Source organism: Hyperolius riggenbachi, chromosome 7, assembly GCF_040937935.1.
Source record: "Hyperolius riggenbachi isolate aHypRig1 chromosome 7, aHypRig1.pri, whole genome shotgun sequence".
NCBI classification, from domain to species: Eukaryota; Metazoa; Chordata; class Amphibia; order Anura; family Hyperoliidae; genus Hyperolius; species Hyperolius riggenbachi.
This window is the reverse complement of record NC_090652.1, coordinates 40,839,531-40,866,895: the sequence shown is the minus strand read 5'-3', so window position 1 is coordinate 40,866,895 and position 27,365 is coordinate 40,839,531. Positions and strand designations below refer to the sequence as shown.

At 43.5% G+C, this 27,365-nt stretch overlaps 1 protein-coding gene across 2 annotated transcripts; it reads right to left on the bottom strand.

Moving 5' to 3' along the window:
* Positions 1-700: 700 nt before the first annotated feature.
* LOC137524277 (up-regulator of cell proliferation-like) lies at positions 701-27,365 on the bottom strand. Of its 2 annotated transcripts, none has more exons than XM_068243955.1 (3): positions 27,326-27,365; positions 14,963-15,241; positions 701-6,670 (listed from the first exon to the last, which is right to left on the bottom strand). In XM_068243955.1, exons 2-3 carry the CDS (start codon positions 15,012-15,014, stop codon positions 2,010-2,012), a joined length of 4,713 nt encoding a protein of 1,570 aa, XP_068100056.1. In that variant the 5' UTR covers positions 15,015-15,241; positions 27,326-27,365; the 3' UTR covers positions 701-2,009. The 2 variants fall into 2 exon arrangements, with proteins under 2 accessions (XP_068100056.1, XP_068100055.1); XM_068243954.1 differs by lacking the exon at positions 27,326-27,365 and adding an exon at positions 19,969-20,037.

The following is a 27,365-nucleotide window of genomic DNA, read 5'->3' as shown; positions in this document are numbered from 1 at the left end:
ATTACTGTTGCACCAAACACTCATATTACTCAGGTGTCCAGAGGTTAGTAATATATCTGATTATCGGTGATACTGCAGATCACCAATAATCAGATCCTCTCTGTGTTACACCGATCGTTACACTAATTAGCAGGCATAAGTTCATAGCACTCGTTATGCTACACTGATAAGGCACGCAAATTCTGATAAGGCATGTTAACTCTGATAAGGCACGCTATTTGTTATAGTGAATCAATCCCTAAGTGTAAAAGGGGCCTTAATCACCCATCTCCAGACTTGTCAACTTTGTGCATAATGGCAAATTAACAGGCATTAGAGTTATAGGTTGAGATAAAATGCATAAGAATATACAAATTATTAACAGATATAGATCTGAGATATAAACAGGATCTTTCCCCAAAGGGGATCATAGTAGATTTTTTTGTATATAAATGCCAATAATCCGCTTCTCTCTTAGATTGTTAGATTTCGATTTTGGAAACTATATTTTTCAGAGACCTTTTTCTGTATAACTGTGTTTCAAAGTGTTGGATTGGAGGGTGTCAATAATAATGTATAGTGTATTATGTTTGCACAAAAGAGGATCTGATAAAATATATTTCATTCTATGGCTACAAGGACTTTTTGTAATTTTAGTTTTTCAAACAAACTTTATTGAGAGCAGTATGAAGCATAAACCAAAACAATGGAATACCATGATAAAACAGCAGATAGTTTTTAAGGTTGGCAACATAAGTAGTGTAAGAAAACAGTTGTAATTACCATAACATAGTAAGTTGCACATTAACATTAGGAAACATTATTTAAAGGGGTTCTGTGGATATATTTTTAAAACTAAAAATGACACTTACCTGGGGCTTCTACCGACCCCCTGCAGCTGTCCTGTCCCAGGCCGTCCTCTACGATTCTTCGTTCGCAGTCATGGTCCAATTATTCGTCTAACTAGACGAATGCAACTGCACCTGCGCGGCTGCGCACGTCCTCGCTCCCGCTCGCGTCTGCGAGAGCTTACTGCACAGGCATAGTACGAAGTTTTCTTGTACTGCGCATGTGCAGTAAGCTTCCAGAGACAAGTTAGACGAATAACTGGACCGTGACTGGCGGCGGGGAACGGAGGATCGTAGAGGACGGCGCGGGACAGGACAGCTGCAGGGAGCCGGTAGAAGCCCCAGGTAAGTGTCAGCTTTTCTTTTTTAAATATATCTATAGAACCCCTTTAAAGCAAAACTGAAGGTAAATTTATATAAAAAAAATGGAGGCTCTGGGTCAAATACTGCTCTGTGTGGCTTCAAGGGGCTTCTGGAGCCCAAGTGCTCCGGAAGATGGGCCCCTCTGTACTGCGCATGCCGGAGCACGCTCTCTCACATGCTCGCACAGGCGTAGTACGGAGCCGTCCATCTTCAGGAGAACTCAGGCTCCTGAAACCCTCTGAAGCCTCCCGTGGCGGCAGATTTGAATGGGGCCAACAGCGCTGGAAAGAGGAGACCGTGAGAAGAACAGGAAGACCCAGAGCCTTCTCTTTCCATAGGTGAGTATGATTTTTAATTTTAATTTTAATTCAGATTTTCTTTAAAGCGGACCTGAACTCATAACTTCCTCTCTGCTCTAAAAGATAAGCAACAGCATAATAACCTTTAAAGAAAAACAGTGCCAGCCAGTGAGATCTGTGTTTGCTGTGTAACCTTCTGCATGATTACTGTGGGAATCGCTTGTCATCTGTGACTTGTTTGTGCATGGCTGCAATGCTACAGCATCAACAAGGCTGCAGAGACACGTGGATACACTATAAGTACTGTACCTGCATTAACTAGTGATAGCTATGCTTCCTGTGCAAGCTGTTGCGTGATTATAGTATATGTGCTTGTGCTTGACCATTTCTGATATAGTAAACTTCTGATATAGTAAACCACTTTTCCCAGTCCTTTGGAGTTTACTATAAAGGTATTCTACTGTATCTATATCATCAGTGTACTATTATTTTGCTTAATGGGTGCATAGGTTTAATGTTTTTATTCTTTATTCATGTTAAATTGAAGCTTTAGGCACCTCATTGCATCTTCCTCTGTTACACTTCTCCAGTCTTCTGGAAGTTCTGCTTTTTCTGCAATGTACCCTACGGCAAGTTCCTCATTCAACATTTGGAACACGTATTTCCAGTAGTCAGAACATTCTGTCAGGTCACCCTCAATGTTCCAGTCTGGATAGATGTCACGATAATCTCTGTATGGATGTGGTTTTGCACCAGTATCCTCATTTTGAAATTTTTTTATTGAAATTACATCTGCAGAACAAGTAGACGTTGCCAGTCTGCCATCAGCCTTCCATGTACACTTCGCTAATCCTTTTGGTCGGTGCAGGGAGGAGAAATGTTCTGCATGCCTAACGCCTCCAGCTTCACATGGAACTTTGCAGAAAGGACAGTGCTTCCTACAACCAATCACCTTCCTAAACAGCTCATGTTCAGGCTTTAGAGTCACATTGGAAAGCACAGACTGAAAACTTGAAGATTTTATCTCCCATTCAAGCTGAGAGTGTATTTCAGGAAGAAACCTTTCAACGTCTTCAGCAAACTGGCCAATGTTGCTGGTGTTGAGAAAAAGAACCATCCTGGTTACATCTTGCGAAATGACTAAATCATTCTGTAGTTTTGTCGAAAAAATAGTTAAAAAGTCAGAAACAGTTGTCCCTTCAACACTCGCATCTTGTTTAAGAGCCGTTAGGATCTTCGTCATGATGGTTTCAAGAATTTGTATCTGGAAGGATTTAAACTTCTCTGAGCCCTCATATTTGTTCTCTAAGTCTTTGCAAATCCATTTTTGAACAAATTCCTCATAAGAATTAATGTATTTTGTATACTCGCGAAAATTCATGTCTAACAGCAATTTCTTAAGCACAGTGAATTGGAAGATGGTTCTGCTGCCATATTGTTCAGAACTGCTTTGTAAGAAGTCATCAAGTAGTTTTTCGCCGAGATGTTGGCTGATGTGTGCTCTCACAGCTGGCTTCAGGCCAAGCTCACACAGTTCTTTGGCCCTGTGCTGGGACTCATCTTTTTGGTAAATACTTTCAAAAACAGAGAAATAGTGGGGTTTTAACCTTTCTAGACAAACCACTGGATCGTTTTCTTGAATAAATGTATCGTGCATCATCTGAAAACCCTCCACTGCATTACCCATAATCTGAAGTTTGATATCAAATTCAAAGGAATCTGTAATGTGAAACCTTGCAACATCTTGCTCAATGATTTCAGTATCAGCGATGGTGAGTAACTCCCGACTGTATGTTTCATCAAAGTCCTCTTTTGTGCCTATTTTTAATGCCACATAATCTTTGCACTTGTTAACCAATGAAGTGGCAAACTCATTTAACCTTTCGTAGCATTCATGTTTTGAAATGTCTTCAAAAGTTTTTTCATCAACCCAATTTTCAAAGTGGTTGTCTTTTAATTCAAAGGCATCCCTTTTATAATCGGCCAGATTTTTAACTCTAAGTAGTTGCTGCATAATAAAATTTGCTTTAAGGTTCATATTTTGCTTCAGCTGTTGCAACATTTCCTTGTTGACTCTCTGCTTTGCCAAGGCATATCTTTTTAACTCCGAGGATGATTCACGCCACATGGCATCAAATTCTTTTTTCAGCTGTTCACCTCCTAAGTTACTTTTTTCTTCCTTGCATTTGAGTAGAAGACTGGTGACTTTCGCCTCCATGGTGTTTTGCAAGGTGTCCTTGATTTTCTGTATTTTGCATTTGCCTTTTTGGATCCTTATGGCATCAGCGAGTTTACTTGTCGCATAAATCCTTAGCTCGTTACAAAGACATGCGATGTCTAAGCAAAAGTTTTTATTATACCTTTGAACTAGGTGTACATTTTCAGATTTCCTATTGAAGTAGGTTTTCAATAAGTCTTGCATAGTTGCCTCTTCGTTCCGTAGAACATTTTCCAGTTCAAGATGTGTAGATGTGTCTTCTGGCAGTTTTTCCAATGGCGTGTTCTTGATGGTTGTCTCAGTTTCTGTAAGCCACCTGTGAACTTGTTTACGAAAGCTCCACTCCCACCGAGAGTACTCTATGCAGAGTTTGTTATAAGCTTCAGCTACAAGACTGTTTCTGAAGCTGAATATAAAACTTTCATGTTTCACCGCACTCCATAAAGTTTTAATCCACTCAAGAAAATCCCAGATGCTCCGAGCATTGTTGTCAGGATGGATCATTTTTTTTATGTTTTCAAGTAAATGTTTTTTCAGATTAAAAACCATTGTGCAGTATCCATAACTTATAGATGCCATTGGTGGAACGCCTTGCCAAAGTCCAGGAATGTACCAGTTGTGATCATTCAGATCATAGGTCATGATGTCATTGAATGTAACCTTTCCTCTTTTCTCCATCTTTGCTGCCAATTCTGTGATTTCACTGATTAAATCCAGTAATTTTGTTCTGCCTCTTAAAGTCTTTTCATGAGCAGAGACATCGCTTACATTCTGATGCACAAACTGAACATTGGGTTTCCTTTTTATATCTTTCATACGGAGAAATGCATGAATGGCAATCTGCAAGATGTCCTTCACTTCATCTGTATTTTCATTGGAGATGTTGAGTATGGTGATGTCACTTAACCCAATTACTAGTGTGGCCAACTCATTGTCATGTTCATAGTTGTCCTCCAGAGAGGCCAACTCAGGAGCTTTCAAACCTTCGGTGTCAATCACTAGGATAAAATCACAGTCTAGCTCTTCCTGGGATCTGTCTTTTACTTTAAGAAGAGTCATGAAGGCTCCTTTTGTGCATCTTCCACTGGCCACCGGGAACTGCAAACCAAACATGGTGTTCAGAAGGGTGGATTTCCCTGAACTCTGCACTCCCAGCACAGTTATTACTCTTATCTTGCATTGGCCCCCTGTCTTCTTATCTACTTCTTTCAGAACATCAGTGACCCACTGCAGGGGAATGTTGGAGGCATCTCCATCTATCAGCTCCAAAGGGAATCCTTCCAACAAGAGATCAGCAGCTATACCAGGAAGGGTATTGATTTTTTTTACATTGTCTGTCATTGCTTCATCCTTCAAGGCATGAAATTCGGCCTCATACAGTTGCCCCAATTCACGCATGAAATGTTCAACTCCTAGAGCGCTGTCGCATAATTTCTGATCTAACTGCTTTAATTCGTCATGTCTGGCTAGTGATTTATTTTCATCTTTTAAAAGCTGTTCATATTTAGCTTGTAAATCATAAATGTTCGTTCTTGTGAGTGAATCAAGTTTGAACTTCATCCATTTAAGGAAGAATTGTCTATCGTCACTTGACATGTCAGAGACTGCAGATATGAACTGAAGCATTCCTTCTGAAAGGCTTTGTTGGTTTCGTGTTTGATGCAGTTCACTACATTGCTTAGTCAAGTGGGTCTCGTAGGTCTCTTGATCTTCATTGCCTTGTTGCTTCCGTTTACAAAACTCTTTCTCTAGAGCAGTCAGTTGTTTCCACAGTTCTCCCTGCAGTTTCAGTGTTGTTTGCTTATACTCTGTGACCTCCTTGATTCCACCAGTAATTGCCTCCGCTCTTGATTCAGCAACTCCACATCCATGAGAGGATTCATCCACTTTAAATCCAAATTCACAAGCTATTTTTGCCAAATTTTCCAAACTTATTTTTTTAAGAGGGTTTTCCAAATTGTTCTTTACTACATTCTGTATCCTGCCTGCAAGGGTTGCATCATTACAAAGCCTTTCTTTTATTACAATCTTACTTTTAGTGATATCCAGCAGAGGAAACACCTTTTCCATGAGTTTTTGAGCGTGGTCTTTGCTCGTATCAGTAACGATGAAAACATACTCAGTGCCCATTTTGTTGTAATTAGACTGCACTGGAACTTGCTCTTCTCCAACATTTTCAACAAAGATAAATACAGCTGATGATACTTGTGTTAGAAAGCTGAACTGTGAAAAATGGGCGTTAAGGTCCCCACGAAGGTTGGTTATACCGAAAGGTTCTGGTAAAGAGTCTGTTTCACTACTGCCACCAGGAAAGTACCAAGTTATCTCCACTAACCCATCCGATATTTCACGCTTTATATTTCCACAGTCCATATTCCCATGGATGAAAAAATCATTGTAATGTGCTTTGCTGACAACTTTATTAAGAATTTCAGACTTTGAAATCTCACTTCGGCCAAGCCGTACAAAAGAGAAAATTGGCATGGCTATGTTTACTAAATTGTCTTCTCTAAACTCTTTACTAGCGGCTAAAGACTGGGGCTTCCACCTCTTTACAATGTCTCTCATTGCCCACAGAATCAAAGTACAGGGTGAGCCATCAACAGCAGGCAGTAGCAAAGGGACGGCAAACTGGCATGTGGACAATTTGGTGACAATCTCTTGCTGTAGAAAATGATCTGAACAATGGAGGAGAGCACACAGGACATCGAGGGGGTGCAGAGCATCTATTTCATTCTCTTCCTCATCAAAATAAACCTCATGATTGTTGTTTTGTATAACCTGTGTGTTGCGTGCTGATTTGTTTAGAGATAGAATTTTCTTTAAGAAATGCATGGGAATATCATCTATACTCTGTGGGCTGGTCACAGTCAAATGCTCCGTCCCAATTTCCAAGACGTCCTTCAATGAGATTTTTGAGGTTTCATGAAAGCTCAACATCTTGTGCAAAGCGTCTTGTCTTTCTGTAGGAAAGAAATAACAAAAATAGCAATTCAAATGTATCATCATTAAAAAAGAACTTGTGGTATACTCAGAAATGAAAAAAGCATGCAGCAATTTTTCTTTATATGACAATTTGCTAATCAGTGCCTCCTGGCTATGGCACTTCTGTGCTCTTTTTGAGCAGAACAGGGTTGCCCACTTGGATTTAGATGTTGTTATGGATGTTTGTGACCCAATTTGCCTTTTTTTATGCTGTATTCACAATAAGCTGTGCCCAACACAGTGTCCATTGCAGTGTCTGTCACCTCATTCATACAATGCACTCGTGCATCCAGTCTGCCATTGCCACCTGTCCTGTCTGCCAATACTACCACTGCTGGGTCTACCTGGGGAAGCCATTGACTTGTTTCAACACAGTGGGGAGGCCCATAATGGTCTCCCATAAATATAGCAGCATTTGTCCCCAGTGGTGTCTGACCTGAGCATCAGCAGCACTGGCAGCGGAAATAGAAGATGACAGAAGAAGGTCGCAGAAGAGTGCAGGAAAGTATGGGGCAACCAGCCCAGTGAGAAGGTCTGTTCCTTTCCATCAGCTTTCATTGACCCGGTGGGTAACTGCAGCACACAGGTAACTGTTTGTTCAGCAGCATTAACCTCCTGAGCGGTATGGACGAGCTCAGCTCGTCCATCACCGCCGGAGGCTGCCGCTCAGGCCCTGCTGGGCCGATTTGCTTCAAATAAAAAGCAGCACACGCAGCCGGCACTTTGCCAGCCGCGTGTGTTGCCTGATCGCCGCCGCTCTGCGGCGATCCGCCGCGAGCAGCGGCGAAAGAGGGTCCCCCCAGCCGCCCGAGCCCTGCGCAGCCGGACCAATCAGTTCCGGCCAGCGCTAAGGGCTGGATCGGAGGCGGCTGACTTCAGGACGTCGGCTGACGTCCATGACGTCACTCCGCTCATCGCCATGGCGACGAGGAAAGCCAAACAAGGAAGGCTGCTCATTGCGGCCTTCCTTGTTTGTTCTGGGCGCCGGAGGCGATCGGAAGAACGCCTCCGGAGCGCCCTCTAGTGGGCTTTCATGCAGCCAACTTTCAGTTGGCTGCATGAAATAGTTTTTTTTTAATTGAAAAAAAAACCCTCCCGCAGCCTCCCTGGCGATCTCAATAGAACGCCGGGGAGGTTAATGGACCACTCCAGCGAAAAAAGTAAGCAGTTGAAATCTGACAGAGGCGTCAGGGTTTGGGCTAGTCAAAAGCATTTCCTGAATGGCAGTTTAACTGCCAAAATAGTAAGATCCATATGCAAGTGAGGGAAATTCATAGAGGGTCGGCACTACACACGGCTGATTCTGGGTGGGTCGGCAAGATGCTCCTTAAAAGACAATCCCACGGTGGTAAACTGCGTGCTCAGGATATGTACATCAGATAATCTTGAATGCTTGAGGAAGAAAAGAGAAACATCTGGCACTGCAGTAAACGTATTGTGCTTTAATTCTGTTCAGACTGTGATCATATAGGTGCATACAATATACTTGTCAGCAAATACATGGCAAACGATACAGTCCTACCGTGGGTGTATGGCAGCGGGTGCAGGGTGCAAATCGGGCAGCCTAACGGCCGTTTCGCACGGCGGTGCTTCTTCTGAGGCTGTTCCACATGTGTATCGTATCGTTTGCCACGTATTTGCTGACAAGTATATTGTATGCACCTATATGATCACAGTCTGAACAGAATTAAAGCACAATACGTTTACTGCAGTGCCGGATGTTTCTCTTTTCTTCCTCAAGCATACAAAATAGTAAGATACTAGTCAGTCTCCCTACTCACTTGCACACTGTTTTGTTACTTAGACTTTGCAACTGCCATTTAGGACATGCTTTTGACAACAAAGAAAACCCTGAGAATCCCTCATGAGGTGACCAACTGGTCCAAGACCTGTCGGGTCTGTCAGATTTTAGCTGCTTACAGTACTTTTTCGCTGGAATGGCCCTTTCACATGATGCCCCTCACCCCGATCGGCAGCGGTAAAAAACGCAGGAGCGTGCGCAGGGAGGAGCGGGAGTGCGCAGTGGGGAGGGAAATAGCAGCTATGTCCCTGTCCCTGCAAGGAGATAAATGATTTTGCAGTGACGTGGTTACTCATTCCGGGGGAGGGGAAGTAGTTATAGGTTAATAGGCCAAGCCTTGTAAGGGATTTTTGCCTACCCCTGGATCATCTGGAAAATGTGAGGTTACAGAACAGTTTTCTTCTTTCGGCATTTACATTGGTGCAGCGGGATTTCCTTTGCTTGCTTGCTGATGTTGGTCAAGATTCCCTGCTCCCTTTTGTTGGGTGATTGTGAGTGTAGCAGCCTTTCCTTACAAACGTTACAGAACAGAAATGTAACACATTTTTTTCTTCTTTATTTATTAATTTAATTGATTTTTCTCCTGGTTGAACTTGATGGACAGATGTCTCTTTTCAACCAAACTAACCATCTATGCAAAAATAATGCATTTGATGTTTCTACACAACCAATCGTTTTTATCAACATCATATAGCGGCTACATCTTCCGCAGTGCTGTACAGTGTACGTATTCTAATTCTTACCATAGTCATATGCCCAGCCTAGTCTAGGGACATTTTTTAAGGAATGCATGAATTAAAAAAAATAAAAATAAAAGCTGTTTTAAAGTGTACCTGAGATGGGTCAATGTAGAAGAATCAACAGGTAGATTGGCACTAGATGCTGACTGGGTATTCTGGGTATTCAACAGTGACCTATTTCCAGATAACAACAATTCATAAGTCCAATAAGTAGAGAACAGAATCCGGGCACCAATAGGTTGCAGTGCAATCACAGTGCTTTTATTCCTTCCTCAAATCCCATACAGACAATGGCAACAAGAGCAGCCTAACAGCTGTCAGAGACCAAACAACAATTGTTGTTTGGTCCCTGAGGAAGCGTGTGTAACTCGCGAAACGGCTGTCAGGCCGCTCTTGTTGTCATTGTATGGAATTTGAGGAAGGAATAAAAGCACGTTGATTGCACTGCAGCCTATTGGTGCCCACATTCTGTTTTCTACTTATTGTACCTGAGATGATGTATGTATATTTTTTTTTTCTCCTGCCCCACCTCATTTTAAATCTTAAGAGAACACAGAGGCATGTTCTGTGCATAATCACATGCCTCTGTGTCTCTGCATTGCCACCTCTAGCTGTGCCCCCCTGTAAAAAGCGTCAGGCTAGCGACAATCTCCTTTTTGCTAGCCTTCTATTTACCTGTGGTTTGTCATTCAATCCTCACTCCCCCACCTTTGTCCCCGCCGCTGCCCGCCTCCGTGAGATTCTTCCAATTGGAGGCTAAGCCGCGACCTGGGAGGTACTTCCTGGGTCGTGGCTTAGCTTCCGATTGGAGGAAGCTCACGGAGGCGGGGAGCGGTGGGGACAGAGGCGGGGGAGCCCAGATAGAATGACAGCCTGCAGGTAGAGGGTTAGCGACAAGGAGATTATCGCTAGCCTGACGGTTTTACAAGGGGGCACAGCAGACCCCGGGGGGACTGGAGGCAACAATACAGAGACACAGAGGCATGTGATTTTGCACAGAACATGCCTTTGTGGTCTCTTAAGATTTAAAATACCCGCCTCGGGTTCTCTTTAAGTATATGTTTAGCCACCAAAATGAACAAATCACACAAATAGTGAAGCTAAAGACAGAAGTTATTAAAGTATGATGAATTTCTGATTACTTACAAGGCGTCCAGCAGCAACTCTTACCTGATCTGTCACACATAATAACTCTAGAAATGGTGTGTACACCTTTATATACATTGCTAAGGTTGCCCAGGGTATGTTGTCAAGATCTTTTTTTGAAATGACATGAGCGAGGGCATAATGTAGGAGTACAGTGAGAGGCAGATAGCACAATGAGGCAGCAATACAACTATAAATTAAGTTGGATGGCGCATAGGTACAGTTGAGAATGGGCTGATACAGGTCCTTAAGGGAAAGTCACCCAATACAGTCGCATTGTATTAGACATACATTAGACTATGACCATGGTAAATATTAGTTTGTGAGCTCCTCTGAGGACAGCCAGTGACATGACTATGTACTCTGTAAAGTGCTGCAGAAGATGTCAGTGCCATATAAATACATAATAATAATAATGTGGCAGGACATTAGACTATGCCTATAGTAGGATTAGATTGTGAGCTCCTGTGAGGACAGTTAGTGACATGACTATGTACTCTGTAATGTGTTGCAGAAGAGAACATGACAGTGCTATATCTATATATATAAAATCGGATGTATGTATGTATGTGCCGCGATCACTCGAAAGCGAAACTTGGTATACCGATCCCTCACTACCTGGGATGATATGTTCTGGGGGTCTCACGTACCCCCTGCACACCTGGGCGGAGCTACAAACAGCAAATCAGATTTCACCCATTCATGTCAATGAAAAATGGAAAAGGCTGCCATTCTCACAGTAATCAAGCCAGAGTCCCCACACTTGGCACAGTTGGTCACTTGGTGACCGAGGTTACAAATCCAGGAAAAGTGGGCAGAGCATAAAACAGCCAATGAAATTTCAGCAATTCATTTTAAATGGGAAAATGTAAACTGCAGCCATTCTTGCACTTTTAATGGTAGAGTTCTCAAACTTGGTACACTTGGTCACTCTGTGAATGGGATAAATATTCAGAAAAGTGGGTGGAGCCTACAACAGCCAATCAAATCAAAATCCACCTGTTGATTTTCAAGGAGAATATTTAAACTGCTGACATTCTTACACAGTTATAGGCAGAGGCTTCAAACCTGCTACAGTTGGTCATTGGGTGACTGGGGTCCAAATTCACTAAAGGGGCAGGGCCACAAACAGCCAATCAGATTTCCTTGGTGGATAAACTGCTTCCATTCACACATTTTTGATGCCAGGAACCCGAAAGCTCACAAACTTGGTCACTGTGTGTTAAGGTTACAAAAGTGGGTGGAGCCAAAACAAATTTCACTGGTCAAATATAAAGCCATTCTTACACTGTTAATGGTAGGGTTCTCAAACTTTGCACAGTTGGTCACTGAGTGACGGGAATTGATATTCAGGAAAATGGGTGGAGCCTACAACAGCCAATCAAAATTCACCTGTTGATTATCAAGGGGAATATTACAATTGCTGCCATTCTTATACTGCCAATAGCAGATGCCTCAAACCTGGTACAGTTGGTCACTGGGTGACTGGGGTTCAAATTCAGAAAGGGGGACCAATCAGATTTGTTGGATTGATTTCAGCCATTCTGTTATTGGCAGGATTCTCAAACTTGACACAGTTGGTCACTGGATGACTACGATTAATATTCAGGAAAGTGGGTGGAGCCTACAACAGCCAATCAAAATTCATCTATTGATTTTCAAGGGGAATATTTACATTGCTGCCCTTCTTACACTCTTAATGGCAGAGGCCTCAAATCTGGTAGACTGGGAGACTGGGGTTTAACATTCTTAAAAGGGGGTGGGCCACAAACAGCCAATCGGATTTGTTTAATTTTAATGGGAAAATGCAACTTATCGATGCCAAGGACCCCAAAGCTCATAAACTTGGTCATTGAGTGACTGTATGCCAAGGTTAGAAATAGTGGGCGGAGCAAAAAACAACTAACTTTTTACATGGGAAAATGTAAACTGCAGCCATTCTTACACTGTTAATGGCAGGGTTCTCAAACTTGATACAGTTGGCCACTGGGTGACTGGGATTAATATTCAGGAAAGTGGGTGAAGCTTACAACAGCCAATCAGAATTCACCTATTCATTTTCAAGGGGAATATTTACATTGCTGCTCTTCTTACACTCTTAATGGCAGAGGCCTCAAACCTGGTACAGCCGGTCATTGGGTGACTGGGGTTCAAATTCTGAAAAGGGGGTGGAGACACAAACAGCCAATCAAAAAAATTACCTATTGATTTTCAAGGGGAATATGGATAATGGGAAAATGCAACTTATTGATGCCAAACACCCCAAAGCTCATAAACTTGGTCATTGAGTGACTGTATGCCAAGGCTAGAAATAGTGGGCAGACCCAAAAACAACTAACTTTTTACATGGGAAAATGTAAACTGCTGCCATTCTTACACTGTTAGTGGCAGAGGCCTCACACCTGCTAGAGTTGGTCATTAAGTGACTGGGGTTAACCACTTAACGACCGCCTAACGCCGATAGGCTGCGGCAGGCTGTAAGTAGTTTTGCATGGAAACTACTGCTCGTTTGAGCGGCCTTTCCATGTCAGTTCACGGAGGGTGTCTCCATGAACAGCCTGCGAGCCTCCGATCGCGGCTTGCAGGCGAAATGTAAACACGCGGGGAAGAAATCCTCGGTGTTTACATCATACGGCGCTGTAAAGGAGATCGGGGATCCCCGGCCTCTGATTGGCCGGGGATCGCCGCAGTCTGATAGGCTGAAGCCTATCAGAGGCGGTGCTGGACGGATCGCCATCCTGTGCTGCCCAGGGGAAGGAGGGGAGGGAGGGAAAGAGAGGGAGGCCCAATATCGCTGCGGAGGGGGGCTTTGAGGAGCCCCCCCCCTGCAACACGAAGATAGCCGGCGGCGATCAGACCCCCCCAGCAGGACATTCCCCTAGTGGGGAAAAAAGGGGGGAAGTCTGGTCGCCCTGCTGGAGAGCCCACGCAGCACAGATCAGCATAAAATAGCGTGGTCCTTATGTGGTTAAAATTCACTAAAGGGGCGGAGCCATAAACAGACAATCAGATATCTTTCCTGGATAAACTGCTTCTATATACACAATTTTGACGCCAGGAACCCAAAAGCTCAAAATTTGGTAATTGAGTGACAGTGTGTCAAGGTTACAAAAAGTGGGTGGTGTCAAAAACAGATTTCCCTGGGAAAATGTAAACAGCAGCCCTTCTTCACTGTTATTGGCAGGATTCTTAAACTTTGCACTGTTGGTTACTGGGTGACTGGGATTGATATTCAGAAAAGTGGGTGGAGCCTAAAAATCCAATCAGCATTCACCTGTTGCTTTTCAAGGGGAATATTAAAATTGCTGCCATTCTTGCACTGTTAATGGCACAAGCCTCAAACCTGGTACAGTTGGTCATTGGGTGACTGGGGTTCAAATTCAGAAAAGGGGCAAAGCCACAAATAGCCAATCGGATTTGTTTCATTTTACTGAGAAAATACAAATTATTGATGCCAAGGACCCCAAAGCTCACAAACCTGGTCATTGAGTGACTGTGTGTCCAGGTTACAAAAAGTGGGTGGAGCCAAAAACAAACTTCACACGAAAAATATAAACTGCAGCCATTCTTGCACTTTTAATGGCAGGGTTCTCAAACTTTGCCCAGATGGTCACTGGGTGACTGAGATTAATATTCAGGGAAGTGGGTGGAGCCTATAATAGCCAATCAAAATTCACCTGTTGATTTTCACTTTTTACACTGTTAATAGCAGATGCCTTAAAGAGGAACGCCAGCCTAAACAAACATACTGTCATTAAGTTACATTAGTTATGTTAATTAAAATAGATAGGTAATATAATCTCTTACCCACACTGTTTTAAAAGAACAGGCAAATGTTTGATTTCATGATGGCAGCCATCTTTTTGGTTGAAAGGAGGTGACAGGGAGCATGAGACACAGTTCCAACTGTCCTGTGTCCTGAGCACCTCTCCCAGTTGCTAGGCAACGTGAATAACAACATAGGAAATCCCATCATGCTCTGCACAGCATCAGGGAAAAAAATCCCGGGCTTTTTTTCTTTGATGGGTGGAGCTTAGTTAAAAATGCAGCTAGAAATGATGCTTTGGTAAGAAAAACAAAGTTCTGTTGCTGTGAAACTGTTAATGAAACACCAAGCCTTTTCAGTTCTGCTGAGTAGATTTTTAGCCTGGAGGTTCACTTTAAACCTGCTACAGTTGGTCAATGGGTGACTGGGGTTCAAATGCTAGTGAGGGGCGGAGCCACAAATAGCCAATCTGATTTGTTTAATTTCTATGGGAATATTCAAATTATTCATGCCAAAGATCCCAAAGTTCACAAACTTGGTCATTAATTAATAGTGTGTTAGGGTTAGAAAAAGTGGGCGGAGCCAACACCAGCCAAATACATACCCGGGCAATGCTGGGTCATCAGCTAGTAAATACATAATAATAATAATATTTTAGGACATTAGACTATGCCTATAGTAGGATTAGATTGTGAGCGTCTCTGAGGACAGTCAGTGACATGACTATGTACTCTGTAAAGTGCTGCAGAACTGAAGTCAGTGCTCTATAAATACATAATCATAATGTGTTTTTAGGTCAGTGTAAATATTTACTCACTGTTGAAAGCCTGTGGTGACATTTTCATCAAGGCTGGAAACCCGTCACACATGTTTTACAGATGACTGAGTATGAGGAACTTCTCACAGGCTGCCTCTCCCTTCTGTGGTACGATGTCTATTAGCTTGTCTGCAGTCTCTTCAGGCCTGCCAGGTACAGAAAGTGCCTCCTTGTAATCTGTGAGGGTTATCTGCAATCACATCTGTTTATTTGTGTCTCTGAAGCTCCATAGTTTGTGATTCTTCTTTGCTGAACGTTGTGATGGATGGTTCTTGCAATCTGGAAACAAAAGGAAAATTGTCAGCTAAGGTTCCCATACATCAAATAAACACAGAATGCTTCTATCACGCTTTTCTCCTGGCAGACATAAAGTGCCAGAGCTGCAGCCACTAGGACGCGCTCTATAGGCAGTAGCAGTGTTAGGGAGACGTGCCTAAGGTCTCCTACTGAATAGGTGCTGGCTTACTGAATAGGCAGAGCCAAGATTAGAACCCTGGTCTCCTGCGTCAGAGGCAGAGCCCTTAACCATTACACCATCCAGCCACCAGACAATGTATGAGCAGATCCACCAAGAGACAGATCTCTCTTCGATCAAATCTGTTCGGAGTGATTTCAGCATGAAATCTCTCGGGAATCGGCATTGTGACGTCACCTCGCCCGCCCAACACTGTCCCCAGTGAGGATCGTAATCCGCTAACTTTGACAGTGAATTGCAAAGACCCCATACATGGTAGTGACATCGAAATTGCTACATATGTTAATGGAATACTGAGTGTATTGCACAGGACCAGTATGTTCCTGCGCAGTATGTTACTGCGCAGGCGCAGACCATACTGGGCCTGCGCAACACACTCTTGTTGATGTCAGCGGGAAGGAGCGGCTGCGCCCAGTGGTTTTCCGACTTTAAAGTCTGAAATTCCAGAAGTGAACCGGAGGCGGGGCCGGAGCATTGGGGAGTGGCTGCGCGGGCACAGGATGTCTGCGGGGGACCATTAGAAGCCCCGGGTAAGTTCAACTCATTTTCCCCCGACCCCCCTACAGTATTCCTTTAAGGAGAATAGTGTGTATAAGTCAAATAATATAAATAAATGAATATGCAAAGAAAAAATGTTTTTAAACAAAAAAAATAACAAGTTTAAAAACTATTTTTCTTTGCATATTTAAAATTGATTTTCTCAAAAACTACAAGGTCTTTTTTTTTACTTGTACCCACTATTCTCCTTAACATATGTAGAAATTTTGGTAGCAGTAGCATGTATGGGGCCTTTGCTATTCACCGCAAAATTCGGCACAAAACTTTGCAAATTTGCGTGAAAATTACATGAAAAAGTACACTAAATTATGAAATATTACTATTACATACTAAATGAATTACGATTTTCTCTGAAATTTCGCATTACGATTATGCTGCATAATTGCGAATTTCGATGCAAAATTTCAGCCCACCACTGGCTGGCTGTCCTCCCATCCCCCAGTGCCCTGTGCACTATACATTACCTGTCAGTGTCCACCGCTGTCTCATTACGCTATACGGCTTGAGAAAGGGCAGATTGCCCGAAACAGCGGAGCTGTCGTTGTCTGCTTCATCATGATCTTTTAATTTTTTACAAATAAAAGAGCTATTTTACTAAGGTCGGTGCTGACTCATTGGAATGCACCGCTGGCTCAAGGCTCTTTTCTCCATCCATACATGCACCCCTCATGGTTGCCGGCTTATTTGTGGTCGCGTGTGACGCCCACATTACTCCGGCAACCAAGTGGGGCATGTATGCGGATTGCGGTGGACTCCAGAGCCAGCGGTGGGCAGGTAAAGTATAATGCACCAGGCATGGGGGGAGGGGCACATTTAACTTAACCTATTTTAGCTCCTGGATGTAGAAACTACGTCCAGGAACCATGCGCGCTCCCGCCCCGCGGTTCGTTAGCCAGGCAATCAGTGAATCGGGCTATGGTGCCCGATCACTGATTCCTCTCCCCTGCTGAAAAAGCAACAGCTTCTCTCGGAAGCTGCACTTTTTCTGGCTGTTGCCTCCCCCATGCGTCTCTCTAAGTGTATGTTACGCTTAGAGTGACGTCATGTAAACAAACTCATGGCCGCCATCTTGTGGCCAAAAAGTAAAACTACAACTAAAAGTAAAAAAAATAAAACTAAACACACATTTACATTATAAAACTATTGTTTACATCCCACCCTCCCAAAAATACCCAAATAAAATGTTTAATATAAAAAAAAAAGCATGTCAATAAATAAAAAAAAAACATGTAAATATTTACCTAAGGGTCTAAACTTTTTAAATATCAATGTAAAGATGAAATATTTCTATATTTTTTTTATTTTAAACTTGAAAATAGTGATAGATGGAAAACGGAAAAAATGCACCTTTATTTCCAAATAAAATATTGTCGCCATACATTGTGATAGGGACATAATTTTAACGGTGTAATAACCGGGACATATGGGCAAATACAATACGTGAGTTTTAATTATGGAGGCATGTATTATTTTAAAACTATAATGGCTGAAAACAGAGAAATAATGAATTTTTTCCGTTTTTTTCTTATTCTTCCTATTAAAATGCATTTACAGTAAAGTGGCTCTTAGCAAAATGTACCCCCCAAAGAAAGCCTAATTGGTGGCGGAAAAAACAAGATATAGATCAGTTCATTGTGATAAGTAGTGATAACGTTATAGGCTAATCAATGGGAGGTGAACATTGCTCAAGTGAAAACGACGGAACGCGAATGGGTTAAGGGGGGACAGCGTCGTGGGATTCGTCACATTCATCGCTTGTCCCGATATTACTCGCAATTACTGCCACACCCCAGATCGACCACGATGGCCGGATATCTTGGAACATGTCCGATCGACATGCTCTGCCCGAAATTGGTCACATCGTCAATCGGGTATGCACTTGCAGCATTGATTTTCATCTGATTCAATAATAATAATCTAATCGGATGGTTGATCGGGTGCCAAGTCTTTAGACGTATAGGTACCTTTAGACAGTGCTGGTTCAAACAAAGCAAACGCGCCTGAACTTAAGGTGCCCATACACTCCATAGATTTTCCAGGTAGAAATGATCATTATAATGGAATCTGCCAAAAATCGATGCCACAAATTGACTGCCCGATCATAATTTTGATATATTTTGGTTATTGATCGTCCAAGCTGGAAAGATTCTGCTCGAAAAGGGGAGGTAGGTAGGGTGCTCAGCGGTAGCATCAGTAGATTTCTGGATGACCCATGGATCCTACCCCATCTAAAATGTGCTTCCAGGAACCTTGGAGGGTGTTGCAGCGGAGCTCACACTCTCCTGGCCAATGATGCACTCCTTCCATGTCCACTGAACTCCCTCCATCGCCAATGGCGTACCTGTGTCCTGTGATATCTATTGAAAATCTGTGTGCAGTGTGCGTCAGTAATAGATCCCTCTCTGATCAAGTTTGGTAAAAGAGGGATCTACTGGATGGTTGAATCGGGTGGCCATCTATAAGTGTATGGACGTAACTACCAACCATTGTGGCCTAACATTTGATGCGGTCTTCTTTAATGCTTTGCACTCTTCCCCTCTTGGTGATGATCCCTGTTAGTGATGAGCAGAAATTACGCCTATGCGTAATTATGCATCGTAATTCGCAATTATGCATCATAATCTTAAAGGGACTCCGAGCAGTGCAGTAACTATTGGAAAGATGCATACCATTTTGAAGCTCTCTTTCTCCTCTTTCTAATGATATATAAATCGCCACCCAACACCTTTTAGTTTTCTTTATTTTCACGATCGAAATTGCGGCCGCCATCTTGGATTCCTTATTCTGCATTGTATTATGCAGGACGATACTTTCCCCAGTGTCGGCAGCTCCATTCAGTGCAATGCAATGAAATACAAGGAACCCAGGGGGATATAATTACAAACATCATGCTGGTAGGTGTGAGGATATAATTAATTAGTTGTGGGCAGGGCTGGATTTGTGGGAAGGCACAATAGGCCCGTGCCTAGGGCGGAGCCATGGGCTAACAAACAAACAAACAATGTCCCGCCTCCCAACAGGAAGTGGGCTACCGTTCACACCGTTCCCCACAATGATTTATTGCCACCAAGTTTGTTTGCAGCCACCCCGACCTACCCGTGTCGCTCTGCACAAAGCATGCATTTATACCTGGGGGGCATCCATCGTCTAGCGTCACATTTCGCTCCCCGCCCCTTTCAAATTGCTACTTTCAGTGCTGAGTAGTAGCGCGCATGTGCCCATTGATGCACTGAGGATGAAAGGCTGTTACATTTCGCTGCCGTTCTGCCTCGTGGTTCACTCGTGCTGCAGTAGCTTCGAGGTCTGACACTTCCTATAGCAGTGTGCCCTCCTCTTCCCACACACTCGTATAACACACTCACGGAGAGAAGATAATAGCTGCAACTGCAAGACCACTCATCGGAATGTGTTGTGGGGGATGGGAGCCCCTGATCCTGACCACTGTGCAGAGATTTAGCCTAATGCAGGCAGCCCAGTCCTCAGCTTTTCACTGTTCTTGTTCCTGGAACCACCAAATACGGTACTCATCCATCTTTCATCAGTTTGTCCTTTGTTTATTTGAAGTGTACTGAAATGTGAAAACATTTACTAGTGTGAACTGTATGCCCAGTTCCTAATGTTGTGTTAATATATATAGGGACCCTTATGGGTGATTGCTTTCTGATCAATGCTGTTTTGTTCTCAGTTTTAAAAAGCAGAGTGCTATTTTAAGATTATAAACTGGCAGTATTTTTTCTTTACAGTACAGAGAAGTGCTGTGATTATTGTAAGTAGAAATGTCATCCACTAGCTTTATCAGCACTAAAATGATCAAAAAGGCAAAAAATGGATCCGCAATTATATAAGAAAACACAAAATCTCTCTATAGCCAGACATATTCAATTACAATGGGCACAAAGAGCCAAAGTTGTCATGTTTCGGACCTTAAAATGTACCTGAGGTAAAACCTGCAAGAAAAAAAACAAATGCTTACCTAGGTAAAGCGAAGTCTCTGGATAGTCCAGAGAGTCTTCCTGTGTCCTCCTCCTCCTCACCATTGTAGCGCACAGCACTGACAAAAAGCTTCTGCACTCTCCACTGTGTACGACCAGGGCTGTACTGTGCCTGCACAGGTATGGACACGCCTGCGAAGTGAGCTGGAACTGCATGTCCACAAGAAACTCCTTGCTACTGAAAAGGTGCGGCCATACTCGCGCAGGCAGTACATCAGTCCTTGTGTATGAAGAGGAACGCTGCTGAGATGTTCCAGAGGGTCCTAGGCTGTGGGGGAGGGCAAGGAGGACACAAAAAGCCTCTGGAGGATTCCTAGGTAAGTATCTGTATTTTGCTGCAGCTTTCACCTCGGGCTGCCTGTAAGTAAGGACCGCTAGGTCTGAAACTTGTCAGCTTGTGGTTTGGTCTCTTTATTGTATAAATATGTCAAAGAAATTTATATTTTCCAACATTTTTTGCCTTTTTGGACATTTTAGTACTGTCACACTGTACAATCTTCATCCAATCATCACATCTTTTTGATATGTGTGTGTATAGTGTGTGTGTGTGTATAGTGTGTGTGTGTGTATAGTGTGTGTGTGTGTGTGTGTGTGTGTGTGTGTGTGTGTGTGTGTGTGTGTGTGTGTGTGTGTGTGTGTGTGTGTGTGTGTGTGTGTGTGTGTGTGTGTGTGTGTGTGTGTGTGTGTGTGTGTGTGTGTGTGTGTGTGTGTGTGTGTGTGTGTGTAGTGTGTGTATAGTGTGTGTGTGTGTGAACCACTAGGATTTTTTTGTAAGACACTAAAAGGAACCTAAAAACCCCTTTACTTAGATAGTGGTAAGATTGGACAACATTGTACAGACTAGCTTCCTAACAGCATGTCTGTACAGTAGTCATTCTGAAACTGCCTGCACTGGCTTCACTAGGATGATTTGAACCACAAGGAATATTGCCATCTGAGAGGGCTGCACCCAGAGGCCTAATGCTAGCCAAACATTTTGAAAGGTCAAGTAACTCACCTGTCTTTCCAATTCATTCCTACTTGTACCTTAGTGCATCTAATTTCCATGGCTTCCCCACAACTTAGCTGTGTTTCTGAACCTGTGACCTTGCAGCGCTGGGTCAAATCCCACACTTGGCAATAGCTGCACGGAGTTTGTATGCTCTCCCCATGTCTGCATTGTTTTTTTCCGGTCGCACCAATTTCCTACCGCATCCCAAAAACATACAGATAATTTAATTGGTTTCCCCTAAATTGGCCCTAGACTATGTTGGTTATATGAGCGTGTAGGGATTAGATTATGAGCTCCTCTGAGGACAGTCAGTGACATGACTATGAACTTTGTAAAGCACTGCAGAAGATGTCAGTGCTATATAAATACATAATAATAATAATAATAATAATAATAAGATTGGATACTAGACTATGACTATGGTAGGATTAGATTGTGAGCTCCTCTGAGGACAGTCAGTGGCATGACTATGTACTCTGTAAAGCGCTGCAGAAGATGTCAGTGCTATATAAATACATAATAATAATAATAATAAGATTGGATACTAGACTATGACTATGGTAGGATTAGATTGTGAGCTCCTCTGAGGACAGTCAGTGGCATGACTATGTACTCTGTAAAGCGCTGCAGAAGATGTCAGTGCTATATAAATACATAATAATAATATGGTAGGACATTAGACTATGACTATGGTAGGATTAGATTGTGAGCTCCTCTGAGGACAGCCAGTGACATGACTATGTACTCTGTAAAGTGCTGCAGAAGATGTCAGTGCTATATACATAATAATAATAATAAAAATAATCAGGTTGCTCATGCTGATGGGGGAAACATGGAAGCTTGAGGAGGAAATGTGTTGGGAGGGTGGGGGAACGGATGGGGTGGTGTTAATTAAGATGCTGTTGGTTGGGGGGCGGTTGGTGAAAGTTGGCCTTGGGCGGTAAAAAGTACAAATCCGGCCCTGGGTACTATAGAGCCTTCCAGTTCTTCATACGGTCCAGACCCATCGGAGACTGGTTACTTTCACCGCTGCAGGAAACTTCGGCAATCTTTGGGAGTCCGAGTGCTCCCAAATACTGCTACTCCGTACTGTGCTTGTGCGAGAGTGCATGCTCACGCATGCGCAGTACGGAGCGGTCAGAGACTGCTAGTGGGGTATCCAGCGGTGGAAAGCGGGGACTGTAGGAGGAACGGGAATGCTCTATAGGACCCAGAGCCTTCCCTCTCCTTAGGTGAGTATCTGATTTTTGTTTTGTTTTTTTAAATCACTTCAGGAAAGAGAACCTGAGCCAAAGCTTGGTTTCTGAAAGGCATACTTACCTAAGTAGAGGGAAGCTTCAGGATCCTAATGAGGCTTCCCTCACTTTCCTTCGGTCCTCCGCCTCTGTCCAGGACCCTCCAACTCATCGGGACCACTTGCCTCATCTAGGCACGCTGCAGCCACACGAGCATGCACACGCAATAGCATGCAGAGGTAAAGACCGCACCAAGGGCCCTTGGGCCAGAGAAGCCCACGGGGGCCCTCCCTCAATCACAGTATTAGCTGTCTTTCTGTCCTGTGCTGGTAATAATCACTTCTATAGATGCTTTCAATAGTGGTAATCATTAACAAGCTGTTCCCCATCCTCTTCTTGCACTTCTGACACTGTGGTTGTCCTTGGCAGGTTTTAATGCGCCGTATCAATTATGCATAGAGTGCTTGTGGGGGGCCCCAATGTAAAGCTTGCACTGGGGCCCAGAGCTCTTTAGCTATGCCACTGGTCACAGCAGATCCCTGTGAACTAGTCCCCTCTTGCAGCTGTAAACTAGTTCTGGGATACTTCAGGGAGCCCTACATGAATATCCACTTTGGGGATCTGACATTTCGGAGATCTGGTCTGATGGGTGAGGATCCCTGAAACACGTAGTGACGTAGGGTTCCCAGAATTTACCTGGAAGTATTCAGCTGCAGCGTTCTGAAAAAGGGGACTGGATCACGGGGATCTGCTGTGACGGAGCTGCTGGCCACGGCTTCCTGTCTTGGGGCAATTCTGGCTACATAATACTCGAAGACACACCTGGTTACCTAATACTGGGGGGGAAAGATGGATTACGATGTAATGGGGTAGTAAATTTGCCCCCCCCCACCCGTGGTCTTTTTGGTAAGCAGAAGTGGAGAGAGGTCAGAGAAGGCAGCTGGTTGGCGCCTTGACACGCACTAGGCCCCAGGCACATGCCTAGGTTGCCTTGTGGGGGACGACCACTGGCTAACTAATACTTTGAGGAAACTCTGGCTACCTAATACTTCGGCCACCTTTGGCTACCTAATATTATTTGGAGAGCACATCTTTGTACCTAATACTGTTAATTGGGGGATTAGCAGCACTACCTAATACTCCTCAGTGGCGTAACAAGAGGGGCTGTAGCACCTGCACCTGCGGGGACCCCTCTGGGGCCCGCTCATGTAAGTTTTGGGGGGCAGGAGTGGTCGCAGCATGATGGGAGGGCATTGGCCAAACATCAGCGGGGAGGGGGAACGCACCTCCTCACCTCGGGCTCTCCCCTCAGCCTTCCCCTTCCAGCATCAATGAAGGCAGCAGGCGGTGGGCAGAAACAGATACCATCACACATTCCACGTGCAAGAGGTTCAGCTCTCTAAGTGTCTGATTCTACTTCCTGTTTTAACAGGAAGTAGCGTGTGGCACCAAGGACCTCTGCAGTGGATGGAGATGTGTTTCTGCCCGCCGCCCACTGCCACTGACTGATGCTAGAAGGGGAATGCTGAGGGAAGAGCCAGAGGTTAGGGGGAGCATCCCCCCTCCCCGCCAATGTGTGGCCAATGCTCTCCCCTCATTCTGCGAACCCTCCTGCCCCCCCAAAACGGACATGAGCGAGCCCGAGGGGGGAGGCATCCAAATATTTGCAGGGGGGCCGGGTGATTTCTAGTTACGCCCCTGATACTCCTAATTGGGATGTACATCTGTCTAACTAATACTTTCTGGGATGGACTCAAAGGAATATCTGATACTGCTGATTGAAGGGCACATATGACTGCCTAATCCTAAAATCTACAAGTACACCTGGCTACCTACTACTGTTATCTGGAGTAGGGGCCATACATAGCTTCCTAATACTGCTATCTGGGGTACTCGCAGTGCTACCTACCTAATACTACTAACTGGCTGGGGGCACATCTGGCTAACTAATACATGGCAGGCTCTGTCTTAATGATGGAAGATTGGGGGTGTCAGGTTTTAATACTTACCTGTTCTGACGTCATCCCTCCAGGCAAGTGATCACACGAACGTCTGCCGAGGCTCTGGCCACCCCTATCTGCGTTGGAGGCAGGCCATGGCCTAATTGGTGGCTGGCAAGTTGAAGGCAGGCCCCAGGCTACACAGGTGGAGGTTTCTAAAGAGTTTCTGCAGACTACAGAAACATGGGCCGACTGCATTTCCGAGGGGGGAGGGGGTGGCGTGTGACCTGTGGCCTGTTGGTGTTGGAACAGGTAAGTATATAAACCTGAGACAACCCCATAGACAGAGCCTGGCCTTTTTTTTACCAGAAGTACCCTTTAATTACTAAATTGGCCATACACTAGTTAAATTAGCAGCAGATAGATCATCAGATAGATTTCTGATCTATCTGATGTGTTTAGGTACATTGTTTACTAGGAACAGATTTCCAATAGATTTCAGTATGAAATCTATTGAAAATCAATCTGATGGCATTTTTTTGCCATCAGATATCCATTAGGTCCAATGCAAAATGATGAGCAATCTCAACAGATCGACCTAGATTTTCCAGCATGTCTGATCGATTGAAATCAATCAACATCGGCGACAAATCGATCGATCGGTCAATCGATTTGCGATCGATCGGCCGCTAATCAGCTCAGTGTATGGGCCCCTTTAACCTGGATACATGCGACTACAGAATTATCTAATCTGGAAACGTGATTACTTAAAGACAATCTGTACTCTAAAATTCTTGCAATAAAAAGCATACCATTCTATTCATTATGTTCTCCTGGGCCCCTCTGTGCTGTTTCTGCCACTCCCTGCTGCAATCCTGGCTTGTAATTAACAGTTTTAGGCAGTGTTTACAAACAAACGACATGGCTTCTAACCAGAGTATCATAGGCTGAGAACTAGCTTACTGTGTGACTCATGCAGAGCTTGGAGAGGGTGTGTAAAGCTTCTGCCAATGACAAGCAGTGCAGTACATTCCACACATTCCAGCCTCAGCCCGACAGAGCCGACAGAGGAAAGGAGATACGATTTATTACAGAGACAGTGCAACTAGAAAAAGGCTGCAGTAAGCCGGACCACATTAGAACAGTAATAGGAACTTATAGGATAGAAGAAATAAGGCTCAAAATTGTGTTACAGAGTCTCTTTAATGCTTTAGGCTGGTTTCACACTGCATAGCTGTCGAAAACAGCCTTCGGGGATTACCACGTTAATACGAGAGATGTATGTATGGCCACCTCTAGAGAGCAATAAAGTGAGAGGTGACTAGAGGGACAGACGGTGGAAAAAAAAAGAGGTGCTGAGGGGAGGGAAACAAAATGCTTGTGGGGAAAGAAAGCTCATAGGAAGAGAGAGATAGTGAACCAGAGTGGTGGGAAAAGCAAAGCGTGACAGCCAGAGAGAGATAAGATGAAGAAAAGGGCCCAAATGCAATTATTTGTTTCTCCTGAGTTTTCCCCTAGGTGATATTTTTACATCTTGTCATGAAATGCCTTTTAAACCACCAGCATGAAAATACTTAAAGTGATTTTGATGGAACTTTTTCTCAAACTTCTGGGTTGTTTTTCAACTTGCATATGGGTCAAAGTGAATTGAAAGTGAGTCTCTGGCATTTATTCAATTTACTTTTTCTCATCTCTGATTCAAAATAACTATCAAAATCCCTAAATCCTAGCCCTAGTAGTCACACATACCACAAAGAATTCATAACCAACAGAAGGAGTTTTATCATTCAAATCACATGGATTCTTTCAATCATCATTTGAAAATGAGAAATATATCCACTTAAAGTGGATCCGAGGTGAACGTTTACACATTGCATAATTGTGTTCCTTTCCTATAGTTTATAATGCATTCCTCAAGCCAAATACTTTTTTGTTTTTGTTTTAATACTATAATTCCCTATAAACTAAAAAAGCCACGCCCACAGGGTTTCAGAGCGCCTTGGCAGTAGCAAAGGCTCATGGGAGCTCAGTCTGGGCAGGAGGAGGGGGAGGTGTTACTAGCCATTGATTTCAGAGGCAGAGGGGAGGAGGAGGGAGGAGGAGAGGGGATTAGGCTGATGGCTCAAGATACAGATAAGCCTGCCTCTGTGTAATGTTTACAAACAACATGGCTGCTGTCATTGTATCACAGGAATAAATAATCATATTCTATTAAAGCTGTTTGCAGCTAGATTTGCTGTGTAAACCATCTAAACTTTAGATAAGATATATAGACAAGTTACTTGTTAAAGTTCGGTTTTTCATCTCGGATCCGCTTTAAAGGGAACCTAAACTGAGAAGGACATGGATATTTCCTTTTACAATAATACCAGTTGCCTGACTCCCCCCTGCTGATCCTGTGTCTCTAATACTTTCAGCCACAACCCCTGAACAGGCATGCAGATCAGGTGCTCTGACTGAAGTCACACTGGATTAGCTGCATGCTTGTGTGTGTGATTCAGCCACTACTGCAGCAAAAGAGATCAGCAGGACTGCCAGGTAACTGGTATTGATTAAAAGGAAACATCCATTTTCCTCTCAGTTTAGATTTCCTTTAAACAATGGTAAGAGTCAAACACACTTATGGTGCCCTCGCACGGTACAATTAAATCATTACGTTTTCCCATTTATTCGTCCAAAACGATCAAATAAAGTGAACATTAATAATAATCTTTTTTTTTTTTTTATAAATAAAAAAACAAACGATTATTCAGTTTTTTTCGATAAAAATCGTATCAGCCATGTTGGAAAAATCTGGGTGATTGTGAAATAGTATAGTGTGTGGCAGGTTGTGTAAGAAAATACTATTAGATAAACCAACTTTTTACTTCATATTCAATCGTTTTTCTTGGATTTTTGGAAAAAATCGAACGTTCGTGTGTGGTACCTCTAAAGGAATTTTAAAAACGGAATAATGAATCTAATTTCTCTGATTGAAAAAAAAAGAAGAAAAAATTGTACCCTCCCTGTATGGGCACCATTACAAAGATCTCAACATCCAACCTGAAAGAAGAACAATTGAAGAAAAAAGAGGGACAGAGGCATTTGGTTTCAAACAAGGGCTGACCCTCTGAAAAAGGGACAGCTTGGAGCTTTGCAGAGCAGTGCTCTCCACAGTACAGATCATCCTTACCTCCTTGTCATAGTCTTGTTACAGTGATCAGCAATCCTGG

What these genes read in the sequence shown, in the direction of transcription:
- LOC137524277 (XM_068243955.1), bottom strand. Translation starts at nt 15,014, where the DNA reads ATGTGTGACGGGTTTCCAGCCTTGATGAAAATGTCACCACAGGCTTTC. An exon ending in GTCACCACAGGCTTTCAACA is followed by an intron (nt 6,671 to 14,962) that starts GTGAGTAAATAT and finishes TCTTTCCTACAG; the next exon opens with AAAGACAAGACGCTTTGCAC.